At 46.6% G+C, this 26602-nt stretch overlaps 2 protein-coding genes and 1 pseudogene across 6 annotated transcripts in view; 2 read left to right on the forward strand and 1 right to left on the reverse strand.

Annotated features, from left to right (window-relative positions):
- The window catches only part of ext1c (exostoses (multiple) 1c), a 66309-nt gene extending 47526 nt beyond the window's left edge, over positions 1-18783 (reverse strand). The window contains exons 1-2 of one of the 3 annotated variants that reach the window (XM_068575018.1): positions 18471-18783; positions 8424-9835 (exon numbers count right to left, since the gene is read on the reverse strand). In XM_068575018.1, the coding sequence (XP_068431119.1) occupies positions 8424-9370 (947 nt within the window). In that variant the 5' untranslated portion in view covers positions 9371-9835; positions 18471-18783. Of the gene's footprint in view, positions 1-8423; positions 9836-17360; positions 17663-18415 lie in introns of those variants that run through there. The other 2 variants (XM_068575016.1, XM_068575017.1) reach the window with 2 other exon arrangements.
- On the forward strand, positions 15879-21573 carry LOC137784999 (probable thiopurine S-methyltransferase; annotated as a pseudogene).
- Positions 21574-22463: 890 nt separating this feature from the next.
- On the forward strand, positions 22464-25939 carry LOC137784810 (probable thiopurine S-methyltransferase). Of its 3 annotated transcripts, none has more exons than XM_068575751.1 (9): positions 22464-22658; positions 23667-23788; positions 24094-24186; positions 24338-24470; positions 24645-24697; positions 24998-25072; positions 25308-25393; positions 25522-25566; positions 25706-25939. In XM_068575751.1, exons 2-9 carry the CDS (start codon positions 23691-23693, stop codon positions 25822-25824), a joined length of 702 nt encoding a protein of 233 aa, XP_068431852.1. In that variant the 5' UTR covers positions 22464-22658; positions 23667-23690; the 3' UTR covers positions 25825-25939. The 3 variants fall into 3 exon arrangements, with proteins under 3 accessions (XP_068431852.1, XP_068431851.1, XP_068431853.1); XM_068575750.1 differs by having other exon boundaries at positions 22464-22639; XM_068575752.1 differs by lacking the exons at positions 22464-22658; positions 23667-23788 and adding an exon at positions 23810-23915.
- Positions 25940-26602: the final 663 nt, after the last annotated feature.

The raw sequence follows: 26602 nt of genomic DNA on the forward strand, positions 1-26602 counted from the left end.
TGAGAGAGATGTTTGCATCCTCTCCCTACGTCGGTGAAACGTTGTCGGATGAAATTTTCAAGGCCAAAGATAGCCGCTATTGTTTTTTCTTTCTTTCTTTCTTTCTATAACATCCAAAAGAAGCACAACAATCAGCCATCAAAATGTGAAATGAATTCGGGGTTGTGTCCCGTCAGGATTCTTTTCAGCGAGTCATGGTTTGTACCTACTGTTGCCCCCAAATTCCTGGAGACGATCAAAAAGAGGTGTTTGCACTTAAGTCGTCGCTGTTTTCCCATATGCCTGTACGAAGCGAACACAGCGAGGTCATCCACCAGGATATATCCAGAGGATATTAAAGGAAGGGTGATCTCCTTTGAAGCAGCTGGACTTTATTAGCTGCACTATATGTCGAGATTTGAGGGTTTTTCAGGATAAAAAAAAAGACCTTAATAAAGAAGTCAGGCATCTGCTGACAAAAGAAGTGTTTCATTCCAAAACGAACCACAAAATAATGACCGGCAGTTAAGCATTCGTTGTGGCATTTAATAGGCCTTAATGGTTAATATATATCCTAGTTCGAACATTACCACTCGTGTATCTGTCCGTGAAGCTGCAGACAGCCAGCAGCAGGTTAGCTTAGCTTAGATTAGCCGAGAAAGACTGAAGATTCGGAAACTGGGGGGAACAAAATCCACCTCCCAGCACATCTAAAGCTCATCTATTAATATGTACGATCCTTTTAGCCAGACAATCACCACGACAATTCAGTGTTTCACTATTTTACCTATTTGCCTGCCGACAAAGCCCAGACTCCATCAGGTCTTTCCCAAAAATGTCAAACTATTCTTTTAAGCATTTTTTTTTAACGGTTTGCCAACAACCACAACAGAACCCTCTCGTCCAGCGTTTATCTGTTCATTTCCCAAACTGAAAACTGCCTCCAACCTGATCTGTAATGATTTAGAAAGCAACGCAGTTAACATGACTCAACCCACTGTTAAAAAGATGCCATGAATGCACAGCGTGAGGACTGAACCAGAGGGCGACACGCTCGAGCACAGCCGGTGGTCAAGACTCCTGATCCGTCACTTCTTACGGAGTGGATTAGACGCAACCTCGTCTGACACTCTGAGGCTCATCTTACAAACATGGCATTAGAGCAGGAATGCACAGATTAGCGAGCGAGAGCCACGCATGTGCGCATCCATGTGCACGGCGCTGAAACGGCGTCTAACACCACAGACAAAGCCGCGCTGTCAAATGAAGTGTTGCCTTCGCAGGAGGAGCAGAGGGTTCTGTTGATAAATTATGCATACCGGAGCTCAGAAAATATACAGTGTGAAGCTCGCACCCGACTGTAGGAGGACTGTATGAAAAAATATTTTAAAAGAAAGTGAGGAGGACAAGATGTTGGGAGGGGAGAAAAAAAAAGTTACGGGGTTGTGCAGAGGACACAAGAAGAAGGTGTGAGTCGGGGAAAGAATAATTATTGAAAGCCGCAAAATCCTTACGTGTGTGTGTGACTCAATGTAAGACTTTGCAGTTACTTTTCGTGAAGACTGGGGCGTGGCAGTGCCATTGTGTCGTCTAGTTTCTGTATGGCACCCGCGGGCCCTTGATTGCCTCATAACGGGGTGAGGTCACTGGTTTTGCATGGTGACACGTGTACACAAATTCGTTTTGATCACACTGAACGCCAATTTTGAAAAAAAAAAAAAAAAACTGGACGAGCGAGCCCGACGAGGAAACCTCTCGACGGGAAAAAGGAGCATTCGGAAAAGCGTGCGAGGCTGTGAATGTGACTCAGAGAGCGGCGGTTGAAGAGGAACAATGAGAGGATGAAGCTTTGACCTCAAACGTGGAACGAGCGGGGCGACGAGCAGGGTTTTCCGACTGGCTCAAGTCTGACCGAGAAGACAACAGTTCTCAAGGCGAAGGAACGAAAGCCCCCCAAAAAAAAGTAACGCATCCACAACAGCAGCACACACTCAAATGAGCCCCGCCGCGTCCCTCGCCTCGACCTTCACTGCCCTTTCAAAACGTGCAAATACATTTGACTAAACTTCTCAGAAAGGCCCGGCGGAAGCGAGGAAGAGTGTGTGGCATTGGAAAGATGCACACTGGGGAGGAGGGAGGGGAAACAGAACAGAGGGCTAGGGGGGAGGCGGGAGGAGGGAGGGAGGGAGGGGGAGAGAGTACGAGTGCCAGAGAATCACAAGGCTGCCTCTCGCTTCCAAGTATTCTAAACAGAGACGGGGCCCGCACGGGCCGCGCACACAAACTCAGACTGCGGCATCTCCAGAGGTACAATTTCACAGGCCCTAATTACAGCGGGCCGCAGCAGTCTTCTTACTCGGTTTGCCAAAAAAATTCGGGAAATTGCACACACTCTCGTATTGTGTTTACAGACCCAGGCACGCGCGCACGACCGTGCACGCGCACACTTGGACTTGTGTGTTCACATTGCGTGTGCGTGTGGCATAACAATGGTACCGACGTGCACCTTCCTCCTAATAACACCGTGCATGAGAGCAGATCCAAAGCACTTCCTTTCTAGCATTTCACCGTGGCCGGCGTATCATTAAGTCCCCCTCCCCTCCTCCCTCCTCCATCCTCCCTCCTCTCTCCTCGCAGTCCTTCCGTTGTGTTTATCGTCCCGATTGCTATTCCGCATTCCCCCTGAACCGTCACCCCCGGGGGTTTTAAAAGTCTCCATTTCAGCGACCTTGAGTTACTTTGGGGAGGGGTCACGATGACTAATGACCCGTCGGTTTCCAACACCCGGGCCCGCGCACACGGAGGCCCCGGGCCCTTTTAACCTGAACACAGAGCCACGGCGTTTGTTTTGCCATTAAACACGTCCTCCGTCGTCACTTCGGTCTCTCTCTCCCTCCCCATCCCGTCCATCTCCGTTCAACCCACGCTGGTCACTTAACACACACACACACACACACACACACGGCTCTCAGTTGGTTCCTCGCGTTTTCCCGGCTACCTTTTGTATCTCACAAACCTCTCTCTCTCTTTCTTCCTCCCCTCTTGGTTTTTCACACTCTCGCTCATTTGCATTCACTGTACAATGCACGGTTCTCTTCCCTTTCTTGGAGAATTCTCTAAAGTGAGGGAAACTAGGCCATTAGGCTGTGGCACAGCTTCTCCCAAGCTTCAAGTATCCCCTCTCTTCCGATTCCCTCTCTTTCTCTCCTCCGTCTCGCTCGCCTCCTGCACCTCTCCCGTTTCTCGGCTTTTTTTTTTCTCCCCCCTAACATGCCTGCGGTACCCCTCGCTCTTTTTCCCCTACATTTTTTTTTTTTCTGTAATCTTTATCACATGACATTCTCCTTTTCTTCCTTTCTGTCTTGCTGCTCTTATTGCCTTGGGTGCCACTGTGTCCTATACCTCCGACTTGTCTCTTTGCTACTTCCTTCTGTTTTCTCCCCTGTCATCCATAATCCCTGCACGCTCACGCACTCAAACTTACACACCACATTCAAGTATTCCAGGCACCTTCTGTTCCTATTCAGATTTCTCTCTCCCTACGGCGCATTTTAAATGGGATTTTTTTTTTTTTTTTTTGGGGTGCCATTTACCAATCGCTCTGTAATTTAATAGAGCAAAATTGTGTTAATAGAAATGGCGCGGACAGAGGTATTTAAACATAATCCGTTTTGAAGACCTATTCAGCTTAACAACCGTGGAGGTATCATCATTGTTTCATGAAGCATAAAGGAGTCTTTGCTGGTGACCGTCCAACCAACGTGGGTCCAACACAGGTTTATGTACGATCATCCTTTGTTTGGTTGACAAATAAGCTTTGTTGGGGATGATTCAGGATAAAAGAAGTTCACTTAAAGAGAAATGCACTGTGAAACCAGCTGACAGCGCGCTCTGTGGATCCGATACTCCCTTCACACCTTGAATCTCCTGTTTGTTTGAGCTGGACGGAGCGATCGGATCACAGTGCCGACACTGGAGACCGCACATCAACACCAGGTGTGAATGTGATCGGGTGGAATCCTATCTACACAACCTGGATGTGAGACACATTGCACTGCAAAGGTGTCAGAGTAACTGGGATGCAGTTTCTAGAAAAGATTAGACAGATTTCACTTGTCAGTGCCACAAAACGTTATCTTGGGAATTTGAGAAAACCAACTTGATTGTTCAGCATCTGTAGTTCAGTGAAGTGCAAAGACTTACTTTTGAGATTGAAGTCTCTGCGAACCGACATTACAACAGCAGTCGTGTGCATATGATGAGCGATGGTGTGTGGTTAGTAGGGCGACATCTCACTGGCCAACAGACAGGGAAATACAAGCTAGGTGCTAGTTTGAGGGATTTTAACGATGACGCTCTACATACCTCTGTAGCGTCAGCAAATGACAATGTCTACTTGTTGTGTGCATGAAAAAAAACCCTTGATGACGTTTCAGAAAAGATGTTGGTTTCCTGGATGTTAAATACGCTACGTAACTCCAAATAACTGTTGACTTTTTGGTTTCACACGGGACATCAACCAGTCTTATTGTTACAATTATTATTGTGAATAAAAATAACAACAACAAAAACAACATTGTTAATATCACCCGGTTATTATTATTATTCATAAAATTATAATTGCTAATCATTAGGACTATTAATATTCCAATTTATGGTTAAAAAAAAAAACAATAAAGTTTTACTTGGGCGTATGACAGGTTTTTTTTCTTCATTTTCTCATTTGTCTTAGAAGGGGGGACTCATATTTTTACTTGGAAAATTATGTCTTGCCAGTCTATTGATCCGTCTGAGTCCTCCTCTTCCCTCCTTCCTCCCCTTCCTCCCCTCCCTTCCCTCCTCCCTCCTCCCCCTCTCGTACCCTGTGTCTGTGGGTTTTCGTCGTGTCCCGGTCCCTCCGGGCTAATCTGCTGGTGTACCAGATGCATGCGCTCATTAACCTGGTGCCACCTTCTAAGAGCCTCATTGACCGTGAACACAGCGTCCCACAAACACACACACACACACACACACACAATCTCATGCAAGTAGCAGCGGCAGTCGCTCGCCCGGTTACACAAAGCGTTCCCATTAGCATACGGGGTGTTCAGGTGCAGGGTCTTTGGCAGAAATAGATCAGAAAGAGAGTGAAGGACGGAGGGAAAGCCGTTAGGAGAGAGAGGGAGACTACGCCAGCAGGCAGATGGAGAGGAGAGGGCGTGTCTCGACGTGGTTTTTAAACATTAAACCTTGCTCATTGCAGTTTGGTTATTGTCCTCTTCCCTTTCTTCTCTTCCCAAAAGGATGCAAAAAAGAGAGACGGGCCCTCACCTTCCCTCCCTCCACAGCCATCCTTCACACCTCTCTTTCTCTCCAGGCTAGAAGCCTCCTGTTTCCATAGAAAAAAAAGACTTCATACAGAGAGGGGAGAGAAAGGAAAAAAAAGAGAGAAAAGAAACGTCCAGCTTTTCGAGTTTTTCTTACAAAACGGCAGCTGTCTCTCACATCGCCACCCCCATTCACGCCCTCGGAGCCGTTGCCGTATCCACATCTACCGCAAAATACCACATGGGACCTCTCCCCACTATGCCCCACACGCCTCCCCCCTCCCCCCCTGCCCACCCGGGTGTCTGAGTAGCGGGCTGTGTGGAATAAATGAGCTCATTCATGCGGCGTGGTGGAGCAGCTCCATCCACCAGCCCAATGTAAACACGCCTACGGTCGCTTGTTATAGGCCACAGGAGCGAGGAGTGTGCTTGGATCAGGACCATCACCGCACTGCTGTTTTCCCGGGGTAAACGATATTTGAAAAGTCCTTTTGTGGAGACACTCGCTTTCAGCGTTTTGGTTTTTGGCAGCACATGAAAACAACTCACACCCAGCGGTGCCTGAGATGCAAACTCGGGGTCGAGCCGTTGGATTCTGTTATTGCCGGACAAGTTCAGTCTGTCCGGTGAGAGGAGGAGAAGCCGTTCAGAGATGCAGATGCAGTTTAAAGAAAAAGGTACGCTGGAAGGCATTACTGTAAAGCACCTAACCATACTGATCTTTAGTTTCACTAAGTACTCTTAACTTTTATAGTATATACGTTTGTTTTTCTTGCTATTTTGATTCCTATGAATGTTCTACTTCGTAGAGCTAAAATAAAGAGAGAGAGAGAAACAAATCCTCAACTATTATGACAATCAATTGGTTGTTTAATTCACTTTTCGAGCACAAAAGGCCAGACAGCTCAATGCTGTCTGTTGGTTTTGAACTGTTATCCAGACAATAAAAGGAGCAGAAACGCTATTTGAAGACATCCATCCCTCCCCCTCTCTCCCCCCCAGGGCTCTGAGTCTTCATTATTTTCTTACCTTTAATGAACTTAACGATATCTCATGGAAATGATCAGTTAATTAATTGATAATGAAAGTCATTCTGAGCTGCAGCCGTACGCTGTGTTCACTTAACTGAGAAAATGAAAAACGCCCCAAAACCGCCCAGACTCATCACATGACCGCCGGCTCCCTCTGGATGCGACTGTCAGGGAATTTTAAACTTTTAAGACCTAATGACTAAAATAAGGGCTTCTTAAGTGTGGAAGTGTGTTTGTGCACAACGGCATCATCACGTCATGGGCGAAGATGTTGAAATTATACAGTTTTGACCACAGTTTTGGTGAAATCGGCCTCAAAGTTACTTGAAATAAATAACAAAAGGATAAAAAATGACATTTCACAATGAAATATTGAATTATTCTAATTCGTTCAACAGTGGATCGTCATGTGATGCAGAGAAGACGTATCGCGTAACTTTACTAGAGTGTGTGCAGTCTGCTGGTAACGGCATATTTAATAATTAATGTAGTCGTCACTATGCAGTACTTACAGACCGAGTATGTAGTACGCAGTACGCAGTGCATCAGTATGCGATTCCCAACACTGTCCTTCTTTCTCTCACTGAACCCCGTCTCCTACGTTCTGCCCCAGGAGCCCACCCTTGGCATCGGTGTATGAATGGACAGGCACAGACTTTATAATGAGGAACTCTGTCAGCACTGAAGCTTTAGAGACTTTTATTGCAAAGTGTAAGTTAAGCAAAGAGTCACACAGAGGGGCTGTGATAGCGAGCGATGTCGCCCCTTAATGACGACTGTATGGAATAAAATGAAAAGGTGATGAAACCAAATTTCCTTCCTCTCATCGTTCTTCATCAGGGTTCCCCACCCCACAAAACAAAAATACTAAACCTTTGCAATTGTGTGAGATGAGAGAGTTTACATCTTTTATTAACTCAAGGACAATTTTACAATCAAAGACTTCCGATTGTGTGTTTTCAACTGATGCATCTATTTCCATCTGTTTTTTAAAAATCACTGTCTGAGCTCCAATAAGCCAGCAGGAGAAAAGTACACAGAGGCTGAGACATGTTTACCAAGCTGCTGCTGCTGCAACATATATTAAGCAGATGGGTGTGTTTCCTACAGCTTTTATTATTAATAACACAACAATGGCGCTCACATACTTGAAAACCACTCTGTAAAAAGACCACAGCACAGAGGGCTGAAGTGGAAATATATATCGTATCACAGTATATTCCTTTTGTGCAAACGGTTTCCAAACCACCGGCAAAGGTCATATGATTCAATTAGTTGGTTTTTAATAATAAATCACTGCTCTAAGTATGTGCAGATGTCGCGAGACCCTCATTTTCCAACATCTTGTATCCTCTCCACCCAAATAAAACCAAAGTGGAAATGGCGAGCTTATCTCCCGTGCAGCAACAACAACACCAGGAAAAAATGGAGAGGCTGATTTAAGAATATAATCGTCATTCACACCATACACCCGGCAGCGGTTTATTCTCTGAGCTAATCACCGAATTCACAACGGCATTCTTTGTTGCGACCTTTGCTTTGGCTCTTTAGTTCCAGTTGTAATTAATTTGCTGCTTATTCCTTTGTCTTAAAGTAGCACACACCCCAATACAAAGTGGAAATGGCTTCTTGTTTCACAATACTCTGACTTGTTCGTCCACCGTCCTGTAAAACTTAAACACAATCTGGATTATAGACGGGCTCAAGGTCACAACCACCGTTGCATTGTACTTTACTGGCGCCAGAATCGCTGCAAATTCTGACCCGATTCTAAAATTTCCCGGGACTTGAGTCTGCGTCTGCAATCCTTGATCTGGAAAGCGACTGCAAAACATCAGAACATCTCGTGGCGCCGTAAACAAAGAGACTTAAAATAACCAGCGAGACCCGAACGCTACCGCAGACACTGCTTGTAGAAAAATCTGTGACAACTCAAAGACCAATAAAACAGCATGTGACGTTCAAACAGGAACACCACCGCTGTGGATTCCCCATAAAGAAGGAACACTTGACACTCTGTTTACCTATAAATCCTCCACACCTCGCTTTGACATCACGCCATTTAACACCACCCCCGCTGGTCACGTGACCCGCCCCCCCGTCTCACCTCTCATATTCCAGGTTGTCGTGGTCACAGCGGGCGTCTTTGTGCTTCTCCCAGTCCTTCCCGTGGCGGCACGTCGTCAGCGACACGATGTCCTTCCCGTTGTGGATGTGATGAAGAGCGTTCCTGGTGTCGGAGCCGATGCCCGTCAGGTAACGCTTGCCCTTGAACATCAGCAGGTACTTCCTTCGCGGCGGTGTGGTGCTCCTCACCAGCCAGCCCCGCTCGCCGCCCTTCTGCGGGTGATCCTTCGAGAACAGCGGGATGGAGACGTCGAAGCCGGGCCTGAAGTGTTCCGTGTTGAGGCTTGCCTTGGCCAAGATGGCCTGGCCGATGTTAAAGCCCAGGTCCTCCGTGTAGTTGGGCCATGTGCCCGAGTACAGGTTGAAGATCAGGTGGTTCCGCCCGTCGTTCCACAGCGGGTATCCCCGGATGCGTTCGTCCAGGTTGGGCACAAACTGTCCTGACAGCTGGTCCCGATCCAGCGTGTCGATCCCGAGCACGAACAGGCACGCCTCGCGCGGGTCCGCCGTGTAGTACCGGGACTCGGCGATGGACGTCAGGATCTTCCTGTAGCTTTCCGACACGCGGTCGGTTTTCTCCGACGGATATATGTACACCCGGAAACCTTCCCGTCCTCTGCGCCGGCACCGCGAGAAGTCGAAGCAGGTCTCCATGCGGCAGCGGCTGTCCTTGTAAATGGCGGACCAGGCCTGGCGGCGCTGCCGGGGCGACTCGGCCGTCCCGGGGTCCGTCTGGAGCTCGTCCAGGTGGGCATAGCGGGGCAGGAAGGCCCTGTCGGTCCAGTTGGGCCAGGGGCGCACCACTTCACCCCGCTGGCGTGTCAGCAGCCGGAGCAAACGGAGCTGGACTCCCCCACCCCAGTAAAAGAAGACCAGCCAGCAGCACGCACACAAGCCCAGCAGACCATACTTCTTACGCGCCTGCATGGGGGCCTGTCACAGTCTCTTTTTTCCGCTCTGTCTCTCTCTCTCTCACTCTCTCTTCCTCTATTCTCCCTCTCCTCTGCCCCTCAGCTTTGTGGCCTCACAGGGGCGGCAGGGGGGAGGAGGGTGTGGTGGTTGTGACTTGTGACTTTCTAACAAGGAGGTTCTAACGAAGGGCAATGCGTTAGCAAGGGCATCACTGCCTCCGAGGGTGGCCCGGTCCACTTTGCCATTTGGGATGACGCAATCTGAGTTACTGACTCCCCTCGCTCGGTCTCTTCCCGCCCTTACCCATTTGCTCTCAGATGTGTGTGTTGGCCCGCGTCTGCTGGGGCGTGCGCTGCTCCGGCGTGCGTTTCCTCCGCTGCCCGGCCTGGTCGGGAGTGATGAAGGCCGACTTCTCCGCTCTCTCGGGCCAAGCCTGCTGCCTCATGGTGCCTGGCACGACCGCCGTCTGCAGGGCCTCTCCTGAAGGGGAGAGAAAGTAAACAAACAAGATCAGTACGCAGAGTCGCTGCCACTCGACCGACAACGGAGCGAGCTCCGTGGGATTAGCCGCGAAACGGCCATCGCAAGAGGTTGCCCCAACCAGCACTTTGGATCGTCCAACAGGTGTGAGCATTCTTCTGCACGCCCCAATCACATTTCATACACACAGTAAATCAAATAGCAAGTTAGTTTTCCAGACTGCAGAGGATTTTAAACTGCCAAAATCCCTCTGCAGTTGAAACTCATGAAGAGAAACTTACAGCCCAGATAGGCGCCACACAACAAACACATCTCTCCAAGAAGTCCACAGTCCTGTGATAAAAGATGGGCGTTTTACAGGCTCATATGTGCCGAGGTGTGTTGCGTCTTGGAAGGGACTATATACTGCCGTGCTCTTCGAGCTCCAGGTGGAATTGGAGGTGAAGTGAAGGAGAAATATAAGAGTGTGTTTAGCATCTGAAATGGAGATTTGGGAACGCGGAAGGAAAGCAGAGCAACTCCATGGCTCCGAGACGTCCGTTCACTTTGGCGAGAGCGAGTGAAGGCTTTTTTTTGTTTCCTTACATCTGCAACCGTTTTTTTTCAGCCTCATATTTTTGACAACCCCCCCCCTGCCCCCCCCCCCCCCTTCAACTCCAACATGTACAGTATACCGGTGTGTGTGTGTGGAGAAGGCCTCACAGTGAAGGGCAGTGTTCGTACTGCCAGCTGCGACACAAAGGCAGCTTTCAGGTCTCACCTGGCCGCTCTCTCTCTCTCTCTCTACCTCTCATTCACATTCTCCGTGTCCGCCTCTTCTCCAGCCAAACAGAAGTGATGCCTGCCTCCTCTGCTCGCAATAAAACAAACAGCACACTGGCGATGTGGGCAAACAATGCAGCCACTGATTTCCCCACCTCAAACGGGTAGAGGAAATCAGCATTTATGTGCGTAGTGAACTGCTTTTTCTCACAGTTGTGTAAATATATATATACACAGTATGTGTACACACACTGTACAATGTGAAGGTAAAACCTCAGCTTTGTTAACCTGACCACAGTTTGCTTACTGTAACTTGTTTTCAACAGGATCCGTTAACTTAAAAGACCTGCAATCGCCTCAATCCCCAAAATCTGAACGAAATCGCACAATTCAAGATAAGTCCTTTGACTTGACTGTGTATGTTGACTGTGGAAGAAGCATCTGGGCTCGTGATACGAACATGAACACATGCACTGCAACCCAGACGTCCTCCAGAGTGTAGCTGTACGTGCGATCGCACCAGTCGGACCTGACACAAAGCGGACTTCACCCGAGCCGAGCGGTTGGGGGCGTGTCGACGACGTCGGAGCGTGAAAAAGAAGAGTCATCGAGAAGAAGACGCCAACGAACATGTTTGACTGGATTGGGTCAGGTCTGACGGCGGACCCGTCAGACAAGTTTAAAGGAGGGCAAGTTGACTCCGTTGACCTACTTACAGACCGGCCATCCGTGACCGCCGTGTTGTTCGCGGTCGAGCCCCTGCCGCCCCTAAACTAGTATTTCCAGTTGGTGAGAACGCCTCTCGACGGCCTCCTGTTGTGTGATACGTGTGCGGCCCCTGATACTCCAGACATCGGGTTCGTACTGTGCCAGTGAGTGAACGCCACAGCCGGTGGCCGAACCGCGCCAAAATAATTCAGGTCAGCTACTCTACCCGGTGGAGATGTTCGCGGTTGGGTTTTTTTTTGGCACCATCCCTTGTTCTACATTTCTGGGCGCGACGGGAGGAACCTGAGCGGCAAGCAGTCCAAGTTGGGAAGAAATAGACACTTGGGATCCCATTACATACTCCTCATCAATAATTCACTTGCTCCTTTGGTTAAAGCATTGATTTTCCTTTCTTTATTTTTTTTATTCTTCCCCGTGCCTTGTATCCCCTCCCACCAACGCACACAATTAGACCTCAATCTTCTCTTAGCGGAGATGGGCACGAGCTGAGTCACGATGATTTGTGGTTTCGGGGATAATTGATGATGACGATGGCAAGAGGGTGTAATAGAAAAGTGATGGAGGGTATCATTATCATGGTGGTAATGATGATGGGCGAGAAGAATGTATTCCGTTGCCTTATATAATCTAATGCCCTGAACGCTATTGCTTTTGTTCATCTACCTGCAGTGGAAAAAAAGAAAAAGGGGACATTGATTTAGGTGCACTGAGGTCCTCTACTACTGTTGGAGCAACAGTAGGAGTTTCCACTTCTATGGCCATTTCACAAGAAGACACAAGTACATATATATTTTATGTAACCTTCACTTGACACCCTATATAGATTTAACATATCAAACACTTGAAGCTTAAGTTTAAATTGATTTGAAAATGACAATACGGGGAGACATTTCTCAGGTAATAAGGCAAGTTTTGAGGAAAATATGGGGATAATAAGTGAATTCAACATAATCATTGACGATAATATAACCGTATATTGGGAGGCATGAATGCTACACATTTTTAGAAGTAGTTTGGTGTAATAATTTCCTCATATTACTGTCCGGCCGCTGCAGGTGTGTGAGAAAGCCTCTGTGTAACAACCGGGTACATTCATCCAGCTAACTGCCAAACCGGCCACAAACTATGCCGTGGCAGTTTGTGGCCATTAACAAGGAGCAATAAGGATGAATGTAAGCCAGTGTGACTCTGCGGGGGCCATGCCTGGACCCGACAACATCCTGAGAGCTGCAAATGAGCGAGGACACACACACACACACGCACTGGGTGCACACATACACATAGGTAAGTGGCTTTAAGTGGCGCTTGAAGTCCCTCTGTCACAGATCAATGACGGATCATTATGGTTGGGTGACTATAGCACTGCGGGGGGGCCACAAGGCTCATTGAAGGTGGAGGGACAGAGTTCGAGGAAAGGTGAGGGGCGGCATTCAGAGCGCCTTTTTTCGTTTGTTTCGCCATCAACATCTTCGATTCATTCCTGCACTTCATCATTCCTTTCTTCGAGTTTCTCCTCTCGCCTCCTTTCCCCTCTCTTTGCTGTACCGAAGCTAACCGAAGGGTTCCCCGTTGAACCGATAACACTTTCTTTCTCCCCTTTTCTTTTCTTTTACATGGTTTGCCTTTTTCAATTACTCCCGCTTTATCCTCAAAAGAGGGCTGGGGGAGGTGGGCCCACTGTACTTAATCACGGACGTGAGGAATACACTGAGCAGGGCCAACAACTCTTTGATCATGCTTTCGCCTTGAGTGCAAAGAAAAGCTACCGCGAAGGTTCACTGAGAGAGTGCGCCGAGCGAGCGGTGGAATTGTGTCAACACTGCAAAAAATAAGGAAAATGTAATAATGCACACAGCATTAAAAAAACTCTGCTAATACGAAGTGGCAGGTGGATCGGGCACGAGAGGAAAAGAAACCTTTTTTGAGTTGCTCGCTCCCCCTACCGCACCTGTCTAAAAACACTTTGAACACACTCCGATTCAAAGACATAATCCGAAAGACATTCGTGAACTCAAACCTTTGTTTTTGATACCATGTAAGGTCAGTGTCGTTTCAGCAACAGCCAGGCATGCCCACCTCCGAACTAGCTTGGCCTCGCTGTGTAATGGAGATCTACCCACAGGAGAAGCATGCAGCAGGAAATAATACTGACTGACTTTATTAAAATAATATAAGTTTAAGGCTGGCTTGTAAACTCAAACACTCAAGTTCGTATTTCTGGAAAAGTAGCCGCCCGACGAGGAGTCGCCGCTGTATTAAATTGCACTTGTTGATGCCCCAGGTAAATGTGTGAGCGTTGCAAAAATCAATCACGACTGACGTGATGCATTACAACTTTAAAAGGGCTTGACTTCCAGTTGAAGTCTGATCTGGACTACATGGAAGGTCAGTACTTAAAAGTGCAGGAAAGGAGCAAGTCGAGGGGAATAAACGGTGCGGATGAAGGGCAATAAAGCGACGAAAGAGGGAGAGAATGATGGGTGGTGGGGGGGGGCCTTAATGATCGATATTTCATGGACGACAGCTGGACCATTCACTTTACTTCCTGCCCTCGATCTCTTCCTCCTCGGAGGGCCGTAAAGGCCCTGTTTCCCCGCAGAACTGCGCTATTAACCCAAAAACGAAATTAAAATGTGTCGTCCCACCTGTCTCCCCTTTGAGTTGCGTGTACACAACTGTGGTTACGCCGGCTTTGGCAGGAAATTAAAACCGACGCGCTCCCAAATGGGTGTCACCGATGATGGAGCTCCTGTGCGAAACAGCTCAGCGTTTGTCAATCTGTGTTTTTCTTCCACCAAATGGAGCATTATTATTTATTTTACAAAGAGATTTCTGCCTTTCACGAACAGATTGGCTTTTTTTTTTTCATTCTTTCTTGTTTGTTCAAGTTGGCGTTTTTCAGGATACAGCGCCAGTGCTGAGCGCTTCAGACATTGTTAACGCTCAAAATGAAATCCACAACCATTACAGTCGTTCTCTGGGCTGGCGGAGTGATTGCGGCTGTCTGAGCAGCAGCTTGATTATTGTCTGCAATGATTCGGGCAGTGGCATAGCAGGTGTTGAATTGATACTGGACGCGCCAAATGTTTGGTAGAAATGATTTTTCCCATTCGTCCCCCTATCTTATGAAGCCGGTCCACCTGAATGATGGAAGCCAACCATGTAGCTCGCGACAATCCTGGGCGAGTGCTCTGTATAAATAGCCGTTTTCGGCGGCAGCAGCAGGCCTCTTGGGTGCGTGCCCGAGCTATACTTACACGGGCACACATCTGGCATGTGTGTGTTCTTTGCTGCCGCTAACGCTGGCGACATATTAGTTCAGCGAAATGAAGTGTTCTGGAGAGAAAACAAATCTTGTGGTGGGGTGGAGCTAAAATTAAAAAATAAAAAAAAAACAGGCTCTGTCATTACGAGCCCCGAGGGACGCGACACAGCGACCAGATGATCGCCGCACTGTATTCTCCGTGTTATTGCTTGTGGTTCCACATCGTCTTCGCTTGTGGCCCCTCAGTACGGGTTTGAACAGAGTCAAGTGCAGTTTAATGCGACAGTTCCCTGAATCAAACAGTAAATGCACAACGGGCCGCTGCTCAGGAAAAACACAACAGAGGATTAACCGGTGTACTACACTTACAATGTAGAAATAGTATCGAAAATGGGTTATTAACCTTGTGGATAATCACTTTAAAATAGCTACTCCAATGGGTAGCAGAGTAGCAGGGTGGCCCTTCTATCTCCCTGTGACCGTGTACAACCTGAGCAGGAGTCACTGAGCGTGTGAAGTTTGTCTGTACTCGTATCAGTGAGTCTGTGGTCACCAAAGGGAGAAAAAAGATCCTGCTGTGGTTAAAAAAAACAGACCTGCATTAAAGGCTTACAACCGGGAAGTGGTCCAGGTTCTATTTTCTGTCCTCACCTACCAGTTGCCCTTTGAATCATCTGAGGGGTGCTTTACATTCCCACACACCACACTATGCATATAGAAGTAGATGCATGCATGCGTGCGCAGTTTGGTCTGCGTGGAGAAAATGGCTTTTTCACTGAATAAAAAAAAGAAGTTTAAAAAAATGTAAAAATCCATCGGATCGACCACCTCGGAACTGTAATGACCATAAACTTGGTTCTTTTACAAGGGCCATTTACATAATGTGGATAACCGTACGTTCCCCTCCACCTTAATAGAGCCCAATAAAAGAGTTGCTTTGCAGGGAGTAGGGGGGGCTCTGACGCGGTTAATACAATGTTTACCTCAAGCAGCACGCCCTGCGACACGACCAGCCTCCCGACCGCGCTCACATTCCAGAAACCAGCGTAATTACAAGCCGGTTTGATTAATTATGCCCCCTCCCTCCCCCCACACACACACACACACACAGACACAATACGCTGCACTCCAGCACCACAAGTGCTAATTAGCAGAACGAACACGATGGGTAAGGAGTGGTTATCTCGGGGGTTTCAAGCTCGGGGCTTGGAATTTGGCAAAGCTGTGTGTGTGTGTGTGTGTGTGTGTGTGCGTGTGTGTGTGTGTGTGTGTCTAGGAAAGCGGGACATGGGATGGGACGGGCCTCACAACGGACAGAGTCCCGAGATCACGGCTAACGGCCAGCAGACAGCTCTGAGCTTGGAGAGACTGAGGTCACTGATACTGCAAGTGCACACTGCTCCTTTACGCTCGGGCACCTGACAGGACACACACACACACACACACACACACACACACACACACACACACACACACACACACTTAGCGTGTCAACAGTTCCTGCTCGCAGTGCAACTCATCTTATCTCTGCAGCTTCGGGCTGGACGCGTCCCTATTGCTGGACCTGGATCAGATCAACCTATAAGCAGTCTGACCTTGACATCACAGGGATGATATACAAACTGACCCTGGGATAAGGAAGAGGGGGCACATTCCAGACGGGGGTGCGGAGGGTTCAATTAGAGGGTCCCTGACATCTTAGGTTAAAGCAGTAGCTTTTGCAGATCTTGCGCGGTTCATATTTTGTTCAACGGTGCCAAAAATACAAAATAACAGTGCATGTGAACACAGTGCGCAGAGACCCATCAGGGTTAATACGTTTCAAAAGGTTGCACACGGGTATTAGCAGCCCCCCTCGAACAACTGCCTTGATTATGTAAATGCACCACTACATCTGGAATATGAATATCGCTCTGCCTTGGCCGATGCTTCCGCGGAACAAGATTTGTGCTTCCCTTAATCACCAGGGAGGTTATTAAAGAAAGCAACATGAATGCAGAATCCCATTAAGACGATTGGGGTGTGGGGGACGCCGCGACAATGAAGTCATTTAAAAAATTAGATGAAATACAGTTGCAGCTTTCCATCAGGCCGCCAGCCTCCCCAAAGAGGCCCTTTTTTTTCCGGGCACATCCATGATAATAACAGCCCCTTTATTCTGGATCATTGAAGAAGAAGAAGAAGAAGAAAAACAACAACAACAAGAGAGCTGTAATTAATTGCTGCTGTGAACTCTTGTAGCCTTGTTTTGTTTCTTTGGGCATTCATTAATATGTGGAGCACTTAGTCGCATGTGAAAGGAGGGAATTGCTAATATATATATATGAAATAAATTATACAAATAAACGAAGACGACAGAGCTTTGTTTAGACTGCATTGTGTTCACTCCATGCATCAGTGGGCTACATGTGTGTACATGGATGTATACCAAGGCTTAAATACATTCCGTGTCTTTTAGTGAGTTAAGTGTTTCTGATGTTCTGCCACAATCCTGCTCCAACAAACTGTAGGACAGCCGAACGAGAGGCGACAATATATTCTTGGATGAGACAAAGTAGCCACAACGTGCCAACCCACGGCCCATCTGAGCACTGGGAGAAGTGGACCCTCAGCCAACACGTCGAGAGAGTGGACGTGAGCCTCAAAGTGACGCGTCGTTGTCTACAGTCGCAACAGAATCACAGATAACCATTGAGGTCCATGAATGCACCGGGCATACAGTGACACAACAGCCTCGGACGTCTCTCTCAACCCCGCCACCACCCTCACCTCTCGTCAGCCTCCCTGGGACACCGAGACCCGTTGCAGGTGGCGGCCGCAGGTTCACCCGGTTCTGAGGCTTCCGGGTCCGGACTCCACCTGAAGCTGGAACTGTTGAGCTCTGTCCCGCGGCTCTTCTCACGGGGAGGGGGGCTCAACAAGACCGCACCAACTTCTCCCTTCCTCGCGGTGCTTTTCCTCCATCCGCCCACGAACTGTGAGCCTCCACCTCCGACGACGACGACGATTAAGTTGCGGAACTGGCAAAGCGCGAACTCAACGCGCCGTCCGGGCGCGTGCACACGGATGAGCTACCGAGGCGGAGTGTCCCGCCCCGCCCCCTCGCGTCCGTCCCTTCAAAATCTCTCTCTCTCTCTCTCTCTCTCTCTCTCTCTCTCTCTCTCTCTCTCTCTCTCTCTCTCTCTCTCTCTCTCTCTCTCTCTCTTTCCGTTATCATCCAGCAGGACGCACCTCTCGCGTTCAGAGCACCGCTGAGCGCATCATCATCATTATCTTCATCCTCATCACCATCACCCCCCTGCTGCTGCTGCTCCAGCAGCCGTCAACATATGTTAAAGACCAGTGGCGGCATTGTGATAGTAATTCAGTGGTGAATTAAAGACTTTCCCCCTGTTGCACCCACAACAACAGACGGTCTGCCGTCGGTCCCTCGCGCGCCCGACCAGCACACCTGTGATGCCACGCTCAACGTGAGCAGCGCGAGACAGAAAGGTGCGCTGCTGGGAACACAATAGGAGCTGATAGGAGTATTAAGGCTACCCCCCTCCCCCTCCTCCCTCCCCCCTCCAAAAAAGCACTTCACAGAACACACGTTCTTGTAATTTCATATTTCGCGACCTCGTTTTGCATCGTTGTATCGTTGCGAGCTCTCAGTGTCTCTGGACAATGAGCGAGGTGTGGGATCCTCTGTAACTCTGAACGCAGGAATGAAATCTACGGTCCCAGCAGACACCACATCGGTCCATCCCACAATGATCGCAGCATCTCAACAAACGCAGCAACAAAAATAATCATGAATAAATAGAAGAAAAAAAAAAAATCACCCCTCGATCCCCGCGGCGCTCCGACTTCTCCCCCGGCGCAGAGCTTCGCCCTTACCGGGTGGCGCACCGGCCTCGTCCCCTCGCTGGTGATTTTCCTTTTCACGCCACGGCCGGGCATTTGCGAAGTCAAATCAAGCTTGCGAGCGCAGGCCTCCCCGTCGGGATATGATGAGTGATGAATGTGCGCGTTAAATTGTCCATTTTTCCATACCCACAACAGTCTACACACGACCCGCCCCCCCGGGCGGCAGCGATTGGCGCAGAGGCTCCTCGACGTCTTCGTCCCTCGCCGTAAAGAAAAACACACACACGCTCGTGCACATCTGGATGCGACGTCCGCCGCACAACTGGAGCCCTTTTTGGGAGAGAAAAGACGCCGATTTACGCACAGGCCTTGAACTGACACGGGGAAGGGGGCGTGACATTTCTTATTGTGGCTGAGCGTCGGCAAATCCTGTCACCTCTGCGGAAACTATGGTTTCGTAAACACCGGGGCCAAGATAATGATGACTTAAGATGATGATGGTGATGGTGGTGGTGGTTGTGCGTATGAGGGACACAGATGTGAGTTAGTAATGACAATGATATGTAACGCGCTCGTACTCAACAATAAATGACAATAATGGGCTTCTTTATTTTGGCAACGGCTCTCAGATGATGCACGAGGATGACCCAAGACGCAATTCAATGGGAGAATGTTATGACACTTGCAGCAGTATGTTGTTTTGTTTTTTTATGTAAATAAAAGCTTATACTTTATATATTGCGCTGATGTGACGTGAGTCTTTCCGATTAACAGGCATTTGCATGTTTAAAGGGGCACAACATGACGCTGTGGGGACCAGAGCCGAGCGTCACTGAGCGCCTCGCTGCCACGGCGAAGCCAGCATCCCTGAGTCTCGAGCGCCGCTCTGTGTCCGGATAAAGACATCGTCCTGCGGAGACAGACAGACAGAGAGAAAGCTGAGGCGAGGCCAGACGGTAACCAGCAGTGCGGAGGCTCTCTGTGGATTTGGTGGCGGCTGTCACAGTGGAATGCGGGTTTTTGTCAAGCTTTTGCATGAAAAAGAAAAGAGTGCACCAAGAGTCCAAATGCCATAAACGTAAAAAAAAATAATTAAATTTAAAAAAAATCATTACATCAATAAATCGTTTTAAACCATGACAATTGAGACCATATGCATTAATGTCATAATGAACATTCAAATGATTTAGCTAGACTGTTCTGTACTCGGATTACACGTGGGGCAACTAGGTGCAGTTGAAAGTTAGGGTTTTCTTCTCTAAAATTACAGTTGCCATGGTCAAGAATTAAGGTGAACGTAAACTGTTCGCTCAAGATAAATCATTAGATTGGAAATATGCAGGATTTTGAGACGTAAAAGGACCTCTTCAACCATTGTTCCCACTGAGCAGATGCAAGGAAGCATCTATAATTGGGTTGGGGAACACATGTTTCCCTCAAAGGTGACCAGTGTGCTTCTAGTGTCCAATAACAGTGAGGCCCCAAAATATATCCAATAAGGAAAATCACATTTTAGTGCTCACATTATCAGTTATCATTTTCTGCGCAAGTCATAATTATGAAATGCTAAGTCATAATTTGGAGAGTGTCAATACAATGAGATAGTATCTCATTATAATGACTTACAGGATCTTTATTCTTTCATTACAGTGATGGAAATGAGTTTCCATGAAGATGTATACACGCTTTATGATAACATTCCCGTGTGAATCCCAGGCTAGCAGACATGGGCCATTCAGTGGTTGGAGTGGAGATATCTGAGAAGGCCATACTACAGTTCTTTACAGAGAACAACATGACCTATAGCGAGGAGGCGGTGCCTTCCTTACCTGGAGCAAAGGTTTACAAGGTACTTGTCACCCTGCACAGATAATGCAGCATCACTCTGCACGTCATGTCATATTTTATTGTTGTCGAACGTACAGCATCATGGCACAAGAAATACGTTTGTAAAGCAGAAAGATTGCAGCCATCGTGTTTTCACATTCAGTAATTCAAAGCATCATAGTAAAAATGTAAACCTATGTGACAAACTGCTTGAATGGTGAGTATCTCATGTGCAAAGTCCAAGTCGTGTGTGGCCTTGTGTGTCGCTGTAAAAACGTGATGTATTCCCCTGATTAAGGACACAACTATCCACATTGTCTCTGTTCCACAGAGCTCAGAGAGAAATATCTCCCTGTATCAATGTGGCCTGTTCAACTTCTCCAGGTCAGTGACCTGATTGTGTTTCTATCCTTTTATTAAAAAGATGTTAAACACCGGGCAAAAATGGGGACAAGTAAATGTTAACACAGACTTTTTTTACTTCTCATTTCATAGTTCCATTGAGAGTCAGTTTGGGGCAATTTGGGACCGGTCAGCTCTGGTGGACATCAACCCAAGAGACAGAGAAAAGTAAGGTGAGAGAGTAATATTTTGTATTTTATTTTTAAGACTCAACATGGCAGATTAGTTTAACACATAACCTTCATTTGAATGGGATGACCCCAAATCAACCTGAAATTCAATTAAAACTCTCCTGAAACTATTCAAATGTGCAGTTTACATAACTCTATGAAAGTAACCGGCACAGCTAACATTCTGGTATAAATACATAATCTCCATGTTCTCTCTCAACACCACAGATATGCTGATCTCATCATTTCTCTCATGCATAAAGACTGCACCTGTTGGACACTTTGTTGTACAATCCTGAACTATATCAAGGTAACTGTCCACATTTATTTTGTCTAAAACACCGGGCACATGCGTAAGGCCACATCCCTGGTTTTTACAACAAAATACTTTGTTTTGAAATTCATCAAAATGTCAAATGTTTATTTTTTTTTGTCCGAGTTGGGTAAAAAATAAAAAAAACATTTGTGACTGCATTCATCTTTCAGGTCCTCCCTTCATAGTGCCTGACGAGCAAGTAGCCAGTCTGTTTGGTGATTGTTGCTGAGAACAATCATGGCTGAGAAGAAGCCCTAAAACAATGAACGGCAAAATGAGTGTTGTTTTCTTTTCCTCAGGGAACAGCTGTGATGTGGAACGGCTGCAATCGTACGATGTCCTGACTGACAAACAACAAGTCCGGTATAAAGAATACCTGATTAAAAATGTACACCTCATCTCTCTCAAGAGCATTTAGAAATTCAGGGAGCTTAGAAAAGCAGATTTGGGGTATTGCTGATCCCTTTTCTTTTTGAATGCTTAATCATATTTTTGATACAGTTCCATTTTGCAGAGGATACGAGTTGCATTTAAATAAAATGACGAGAAAACTTTTAAAAACAGTTTTGAACTTGTGTCTTTTCATTCGATTGCTAAGAGCTGGAACATAATGTTTTGAATGTGTGGCACTGAAATAACTGAATTCACAACAAAGGAATGCAGAAAAAAAAGTAAGATATAAACTTCAGACATCGACACTTCAGAGAAGAATTGATCTCATTAGAAGGAGTTTTTCACATAAAGGCTACTGTATACAGTTTATATTGCCTCCCAATTCCAATTAAGCTTCTGAATATATTTTTTTTTAGGAATATGGTGGTGTGGATATGGCGTACTGTATATATTATTCATCTGCTTTTGAAATCGCTTTCCTCCAAAAGGCAGCAGACATATATGCACTTCTTTGAAGGAAGATGTCAGACTCAAATATTTAACTGTGGGTCCCAAAAAAGATCTGTTACATATTGTTTCATGAGCAAGACTACACCAGCAGACACTCTGCATTTCTTTTGCTCAGTATCCCAACATTAAAAACGACAAATTCCAATCTTTAAAGGTGACTAGTGTGCTTATTGTCTCCAACACCCGTCAGGACCCAGAGCCGAGCGTTTTGAAAGGGAGCTCATGTTGTGAAGTCAGATACTGGTGTCTCCCATACTTCCCTGCGACCGAGAACGCAGCACCAGGCTCCTCCCTATAACAGAGGTAAAACAAGGGAGCGGATCTGTGTTCAGTAAGGTCTCGCGTCGTCATTCAACGCGTTTCCGGAGCTGTCGGCTGTCTGTATTTCCGCCACTCCGGCAGCGAGACGCGCAGGTCACCTGACACACACACACACACACGCACGCACACACACTCTCTCTCCAAGACAAGGAAACCCCACGGGAGTCCCCGCGTGTCGATAGGAACGGCTCGGCTGCGCTGTCAACACCGTCTGGTTGTGTGTTAGTGGACCCACAGCAGCTGTCTTCGACCGGTTAAAGGTAACGCGACGCTCTTTTGGTGAGAACCGACAAAAACACATGCGGGAGTCAGCTTTTCTTTTCAAAGTGGCCGCTGTTATTGCGCCGGGGCTGGTTTCACGGGACGACGTTACGCACGACTACCCATTAACGGACGCATTTGAATGTCGTTGTTCGGTCCACTCATTGGTTGAGTTTACGTTATTAAATACTTGTGTGGTGGCAGCCCTTCAGGCACTTCCTCCTCGACGTCTCTGTGGCTCCAGTGACTGATACAACAGGCTTTTCAAAAGTATTTTTTCTAAAAGCTGTTGCAGTTATTCCGGGTGTGTAGAATTATGCACACGCTCACTCTTTTACAAAGTGTCTGCATATTGTAGTGCACATGTAGTTGTTATCTGTGCGTGACCTTCAACCTTAGTCCCATGAGCTCTTATTCTGTAATTATCTACCAGAAAGGTCTTGGACCAATATTACTACTATGGGTGGGAATCACCAGAGATACGACGATATAATATTATCACGATACACAATACGATATTATCATGATGCTTCGATATAATCACGATACTGCAATGAATGAAAAATTGCAATATATTGCGACGCATTCCTTTTTTTCCAACCGCAAATTGCCCCCACAGGAAAACTTTGTCAAAATATTTGATCGAATAAAATAAAGGTTTTAGTCTTACTTCCATCATTTTTACTGCAGCAAAATGGCAGACAAACTGACCGAGGCTGTCATAAATGCTGCATGCACCAGACATTGTACACCTGTGTTACAGTGTACATAGTTGTGTCATTCGCGTCAGGGAGGGGACGTGGCTTATCTCTGTGCAAACAGTTTTTTATTTTCTGCCGTCCACCATGTAAATAACCACCATTTCTGCTTTATAGTTGTTGTGGAAATCCCGAACATGTCGGAACATCAAACGCCCGCGTGTCAGGGTTAATAATAGTATCTGTAGGCGCACGCAGCTCGGTGAATGTCATTAACTGTTCCCTCCATTAATTGCCGTCTCTCGGCTCCTTGTTCTCCTCCTTGTAGTTTGGGTCATACAACACGACCAGCATGCTGGCACCGCAGGCGGATCGGGTCATGTCACTGGGAGAATGGGAGGAACGCTGGGAGAAGGACCGAACAGGTTTCCATCAGCCTCACGTGCACAAGTAAAGACCCCGTCTCTGTATCCGTCTCCTTTGGGTGGGAAGAGAGAGAAATAAAGTCTTCCCCCAACGCATGTGTGATTTTATGAACTGCAAGTGCACGTTACCACTTCAGGGATCCCATTGAAATGTGAGAGAAAATGCTTTGTGAATAAAATGAAAACACCATCAACTCAGCTAGTTTAGTCTTTAAGTGTTTTTTTTTTTACAGGGTTGAGAAGTTTTAGAAAACTTTAAACAGTTAAAAACACAAGCATGCAAGAAGTTCTGGTGTTTGCCGCTAAAGCTGCTGTCTTGTGTTTTGACAGGATGCTGGAGGACAACATCGATAAAGTTCTCTCTGGACGGACGGGAGTTCGCTTCTTCTTCCCTCTCTGTGGGAAAGCTGTAGATATGAAGTGGTATGAAAACACAAAATACATCCAATAAGGAAGATCATTGTCAGTTCAGTCGGTACTTTCAGGATCTTTATTCTTTCATCACAGTGATGGAAATGGGTTTCCATGAAGATGTATACACGCACTATGATAACATTTCCCGTGTGAATCCCAGGCTAGCAGACATGGGCCATTCAGTGGTTGGAGTGGAGATATCTGAGAAGGCCATACAACAGTTCTTTACAGAGAACAACATGACCTACAGCGAGGAGGCGGTGCCTTCCTTACCTGGAGCAAAGGTTTACAAGGTACTCATCACCCAGCAAGAGTGAGAAGACTCGTGGTGTGTCTACACAGATAATGCAGCACATCAATTTCCCCCCACCACCATAACCACACCCTGGACCTGGTCTGCACCACAGGACTTCAGTCACCTCTCTGGCTGACACAAAATGTTAATCCACGTTGTCTCTGTTCCACAGAGCTCAGAGAGAAATATCTCCCTGTATCAATGTGACCTGTTCACCTTCTCCAGGTCAGTGAGCTGATTGTGTTTCTATCCTTTTGTTAAAATATGTAAACAGGCCCTTTTTCACAGCAGCCATTTTGACACGTCATAGCAGGGAGAACACAGGTGAAAACAAACATTATAGTTATGGTCCCCTTCTATTTAGTGTGTCGCAGTCATTCCAGCAAGCCAGCTTGCACAATACAACGGACCCTGACCCACCTGAATGAAACGGGGAAAATACACCTGTGTTTAACCTGCAATGACGGTGTGAACATTTCCACAGGTAAATGTGTAACACAAACATTTTTCCCTCCAATTTCACAGTTCCATTGAGGGTCAGTTTGGGGCCATTTGGGACCGGGGATCTCTAGTGGCCATCAACCCAAGAGACAGAGAAAAGTAAGACCATTGAGATGTGATATTATTTTGTATTTTATTTTTAAGACTCAACATGGCAGATTACTTTAACAAATAACCTTTATTTGAATGTGATGACCCCAAATCAACCTGAAATTCAATTAAAACTCTCCTGAAACTATTCAAGTGTGCAGTTTACATAACTCTATGAAAGTAACCAGTTTGGTAACATTCTGGTATGAATACATAATCTCCATGTTCTCTCTCAACACCACAGATATGCTGCTCTCATCATTTCTCTCATGGCTAAAGACTGCAGATACCTGTTGGACACTTTGTTGTACAATCCTGAACTATATCAAGGTAACTGTCCACATTCATTTTGTCTAAAACACCGGGAACATGTGTAAGGTCACACATACACAAAAAAAAAGTGGTTTAAAATGTTGGGTGAAAAATAAAAGACCTTTGTGACTGCATTCATCTTTCAGGTCCTCCCTTTTTAGTGCCTGACGAGCAAGTAGCCAGTCTGTTTGGTGAGTGTTGCTCAACAATCATGGCTGAGTGTGTTTCTGTGCCATGAATGAGCCATAAAACGATCAACGGCGCTTCAGTACCGTAGAAAGTGTCTCGTGGGTGCATGTTAGAAATTGAATATTGTTTCCTTTTCCTCAGGGAACAGCTGTGATGTGGAACAGCTGTATTATTTCGATGCCCTGACAGACAGACAGCGAGCCTGGAACCTGGACTACCTGGAGGAAAAAGTACACCTCATCACTCTGAAGAGCAATTAGACACTAACATGAGAGTTTAGGGAGATTAGAAAAGCAGACGTGGGCATTGCTGACTAACTTTCTTTTATTGCTTGAACATATTTTTGATACAGTTCCATTTTGTGGCATTGAAATAAAATGGTAAATGACAGTTTTGAACTTGTCTCTTTTTATTTGATTGCTAAGATTTGTAAGATCATGTTTTGAATGTGTGGCTTTGATAATAAAATACCTAAACAAAAACATTTACAACAAAGACATGCAGAAAAACTAAATGTAAGATACAAACTTCACACATTAAAGCAAAAAAAAAGAGAAAAGGCTCTTCTGGCCTTCAGCTGCACTCACATACAACGGTGTGGGATTCAACACAGGGTGCAATGAAATTTTAAAAAGGGGTTGAATATTTTTTTCCCAATTGTTCGGGGTTGTAAGACGTAGCGCTGCAGCCAAGTACGCTATGACGTCATGGAAGTTGTCCTTTCAACACACAGTGTTTTTGGCAGATCCTTTCACCTGCTGCAGTCGACAGTTACCTTCAGCTGAAACTAAGTCACCTGAGTCATCCTGACCTCTGGATGAACATAAGGGATAGAACAGAATGCAGGTAGAACATACTGTACATGTTTTCCCTCCTCGTGGGTCTGAGGATGCTCATGGTAGCTGGTTGCTCAGTTGGTCAACTTTCAACCTAATAGTTTCTCATGACATGTCTTCATGGTCCCCACAGGATTAAGTTTTGTTAAACCCCTGTACTGTAATGAATTTCTGTAAACATTACATTTTTAAAAGTATGTTA

Source organism: Clinocottus analis, unplaced genomic scaffold (assembly GCF_023055335.1).
Source record: "Clinocottus analis isolate CAN_PGR_092001 unplaced genomic scaffold, fCliAna1.0.p SCAF_14, whole genome shotgun sequence".
NCBI lineage: Eukaryota > Metazoa > Chordata > Actinopteri > Perciformes > Cottidae > Clinocottus > Clinocottus analis.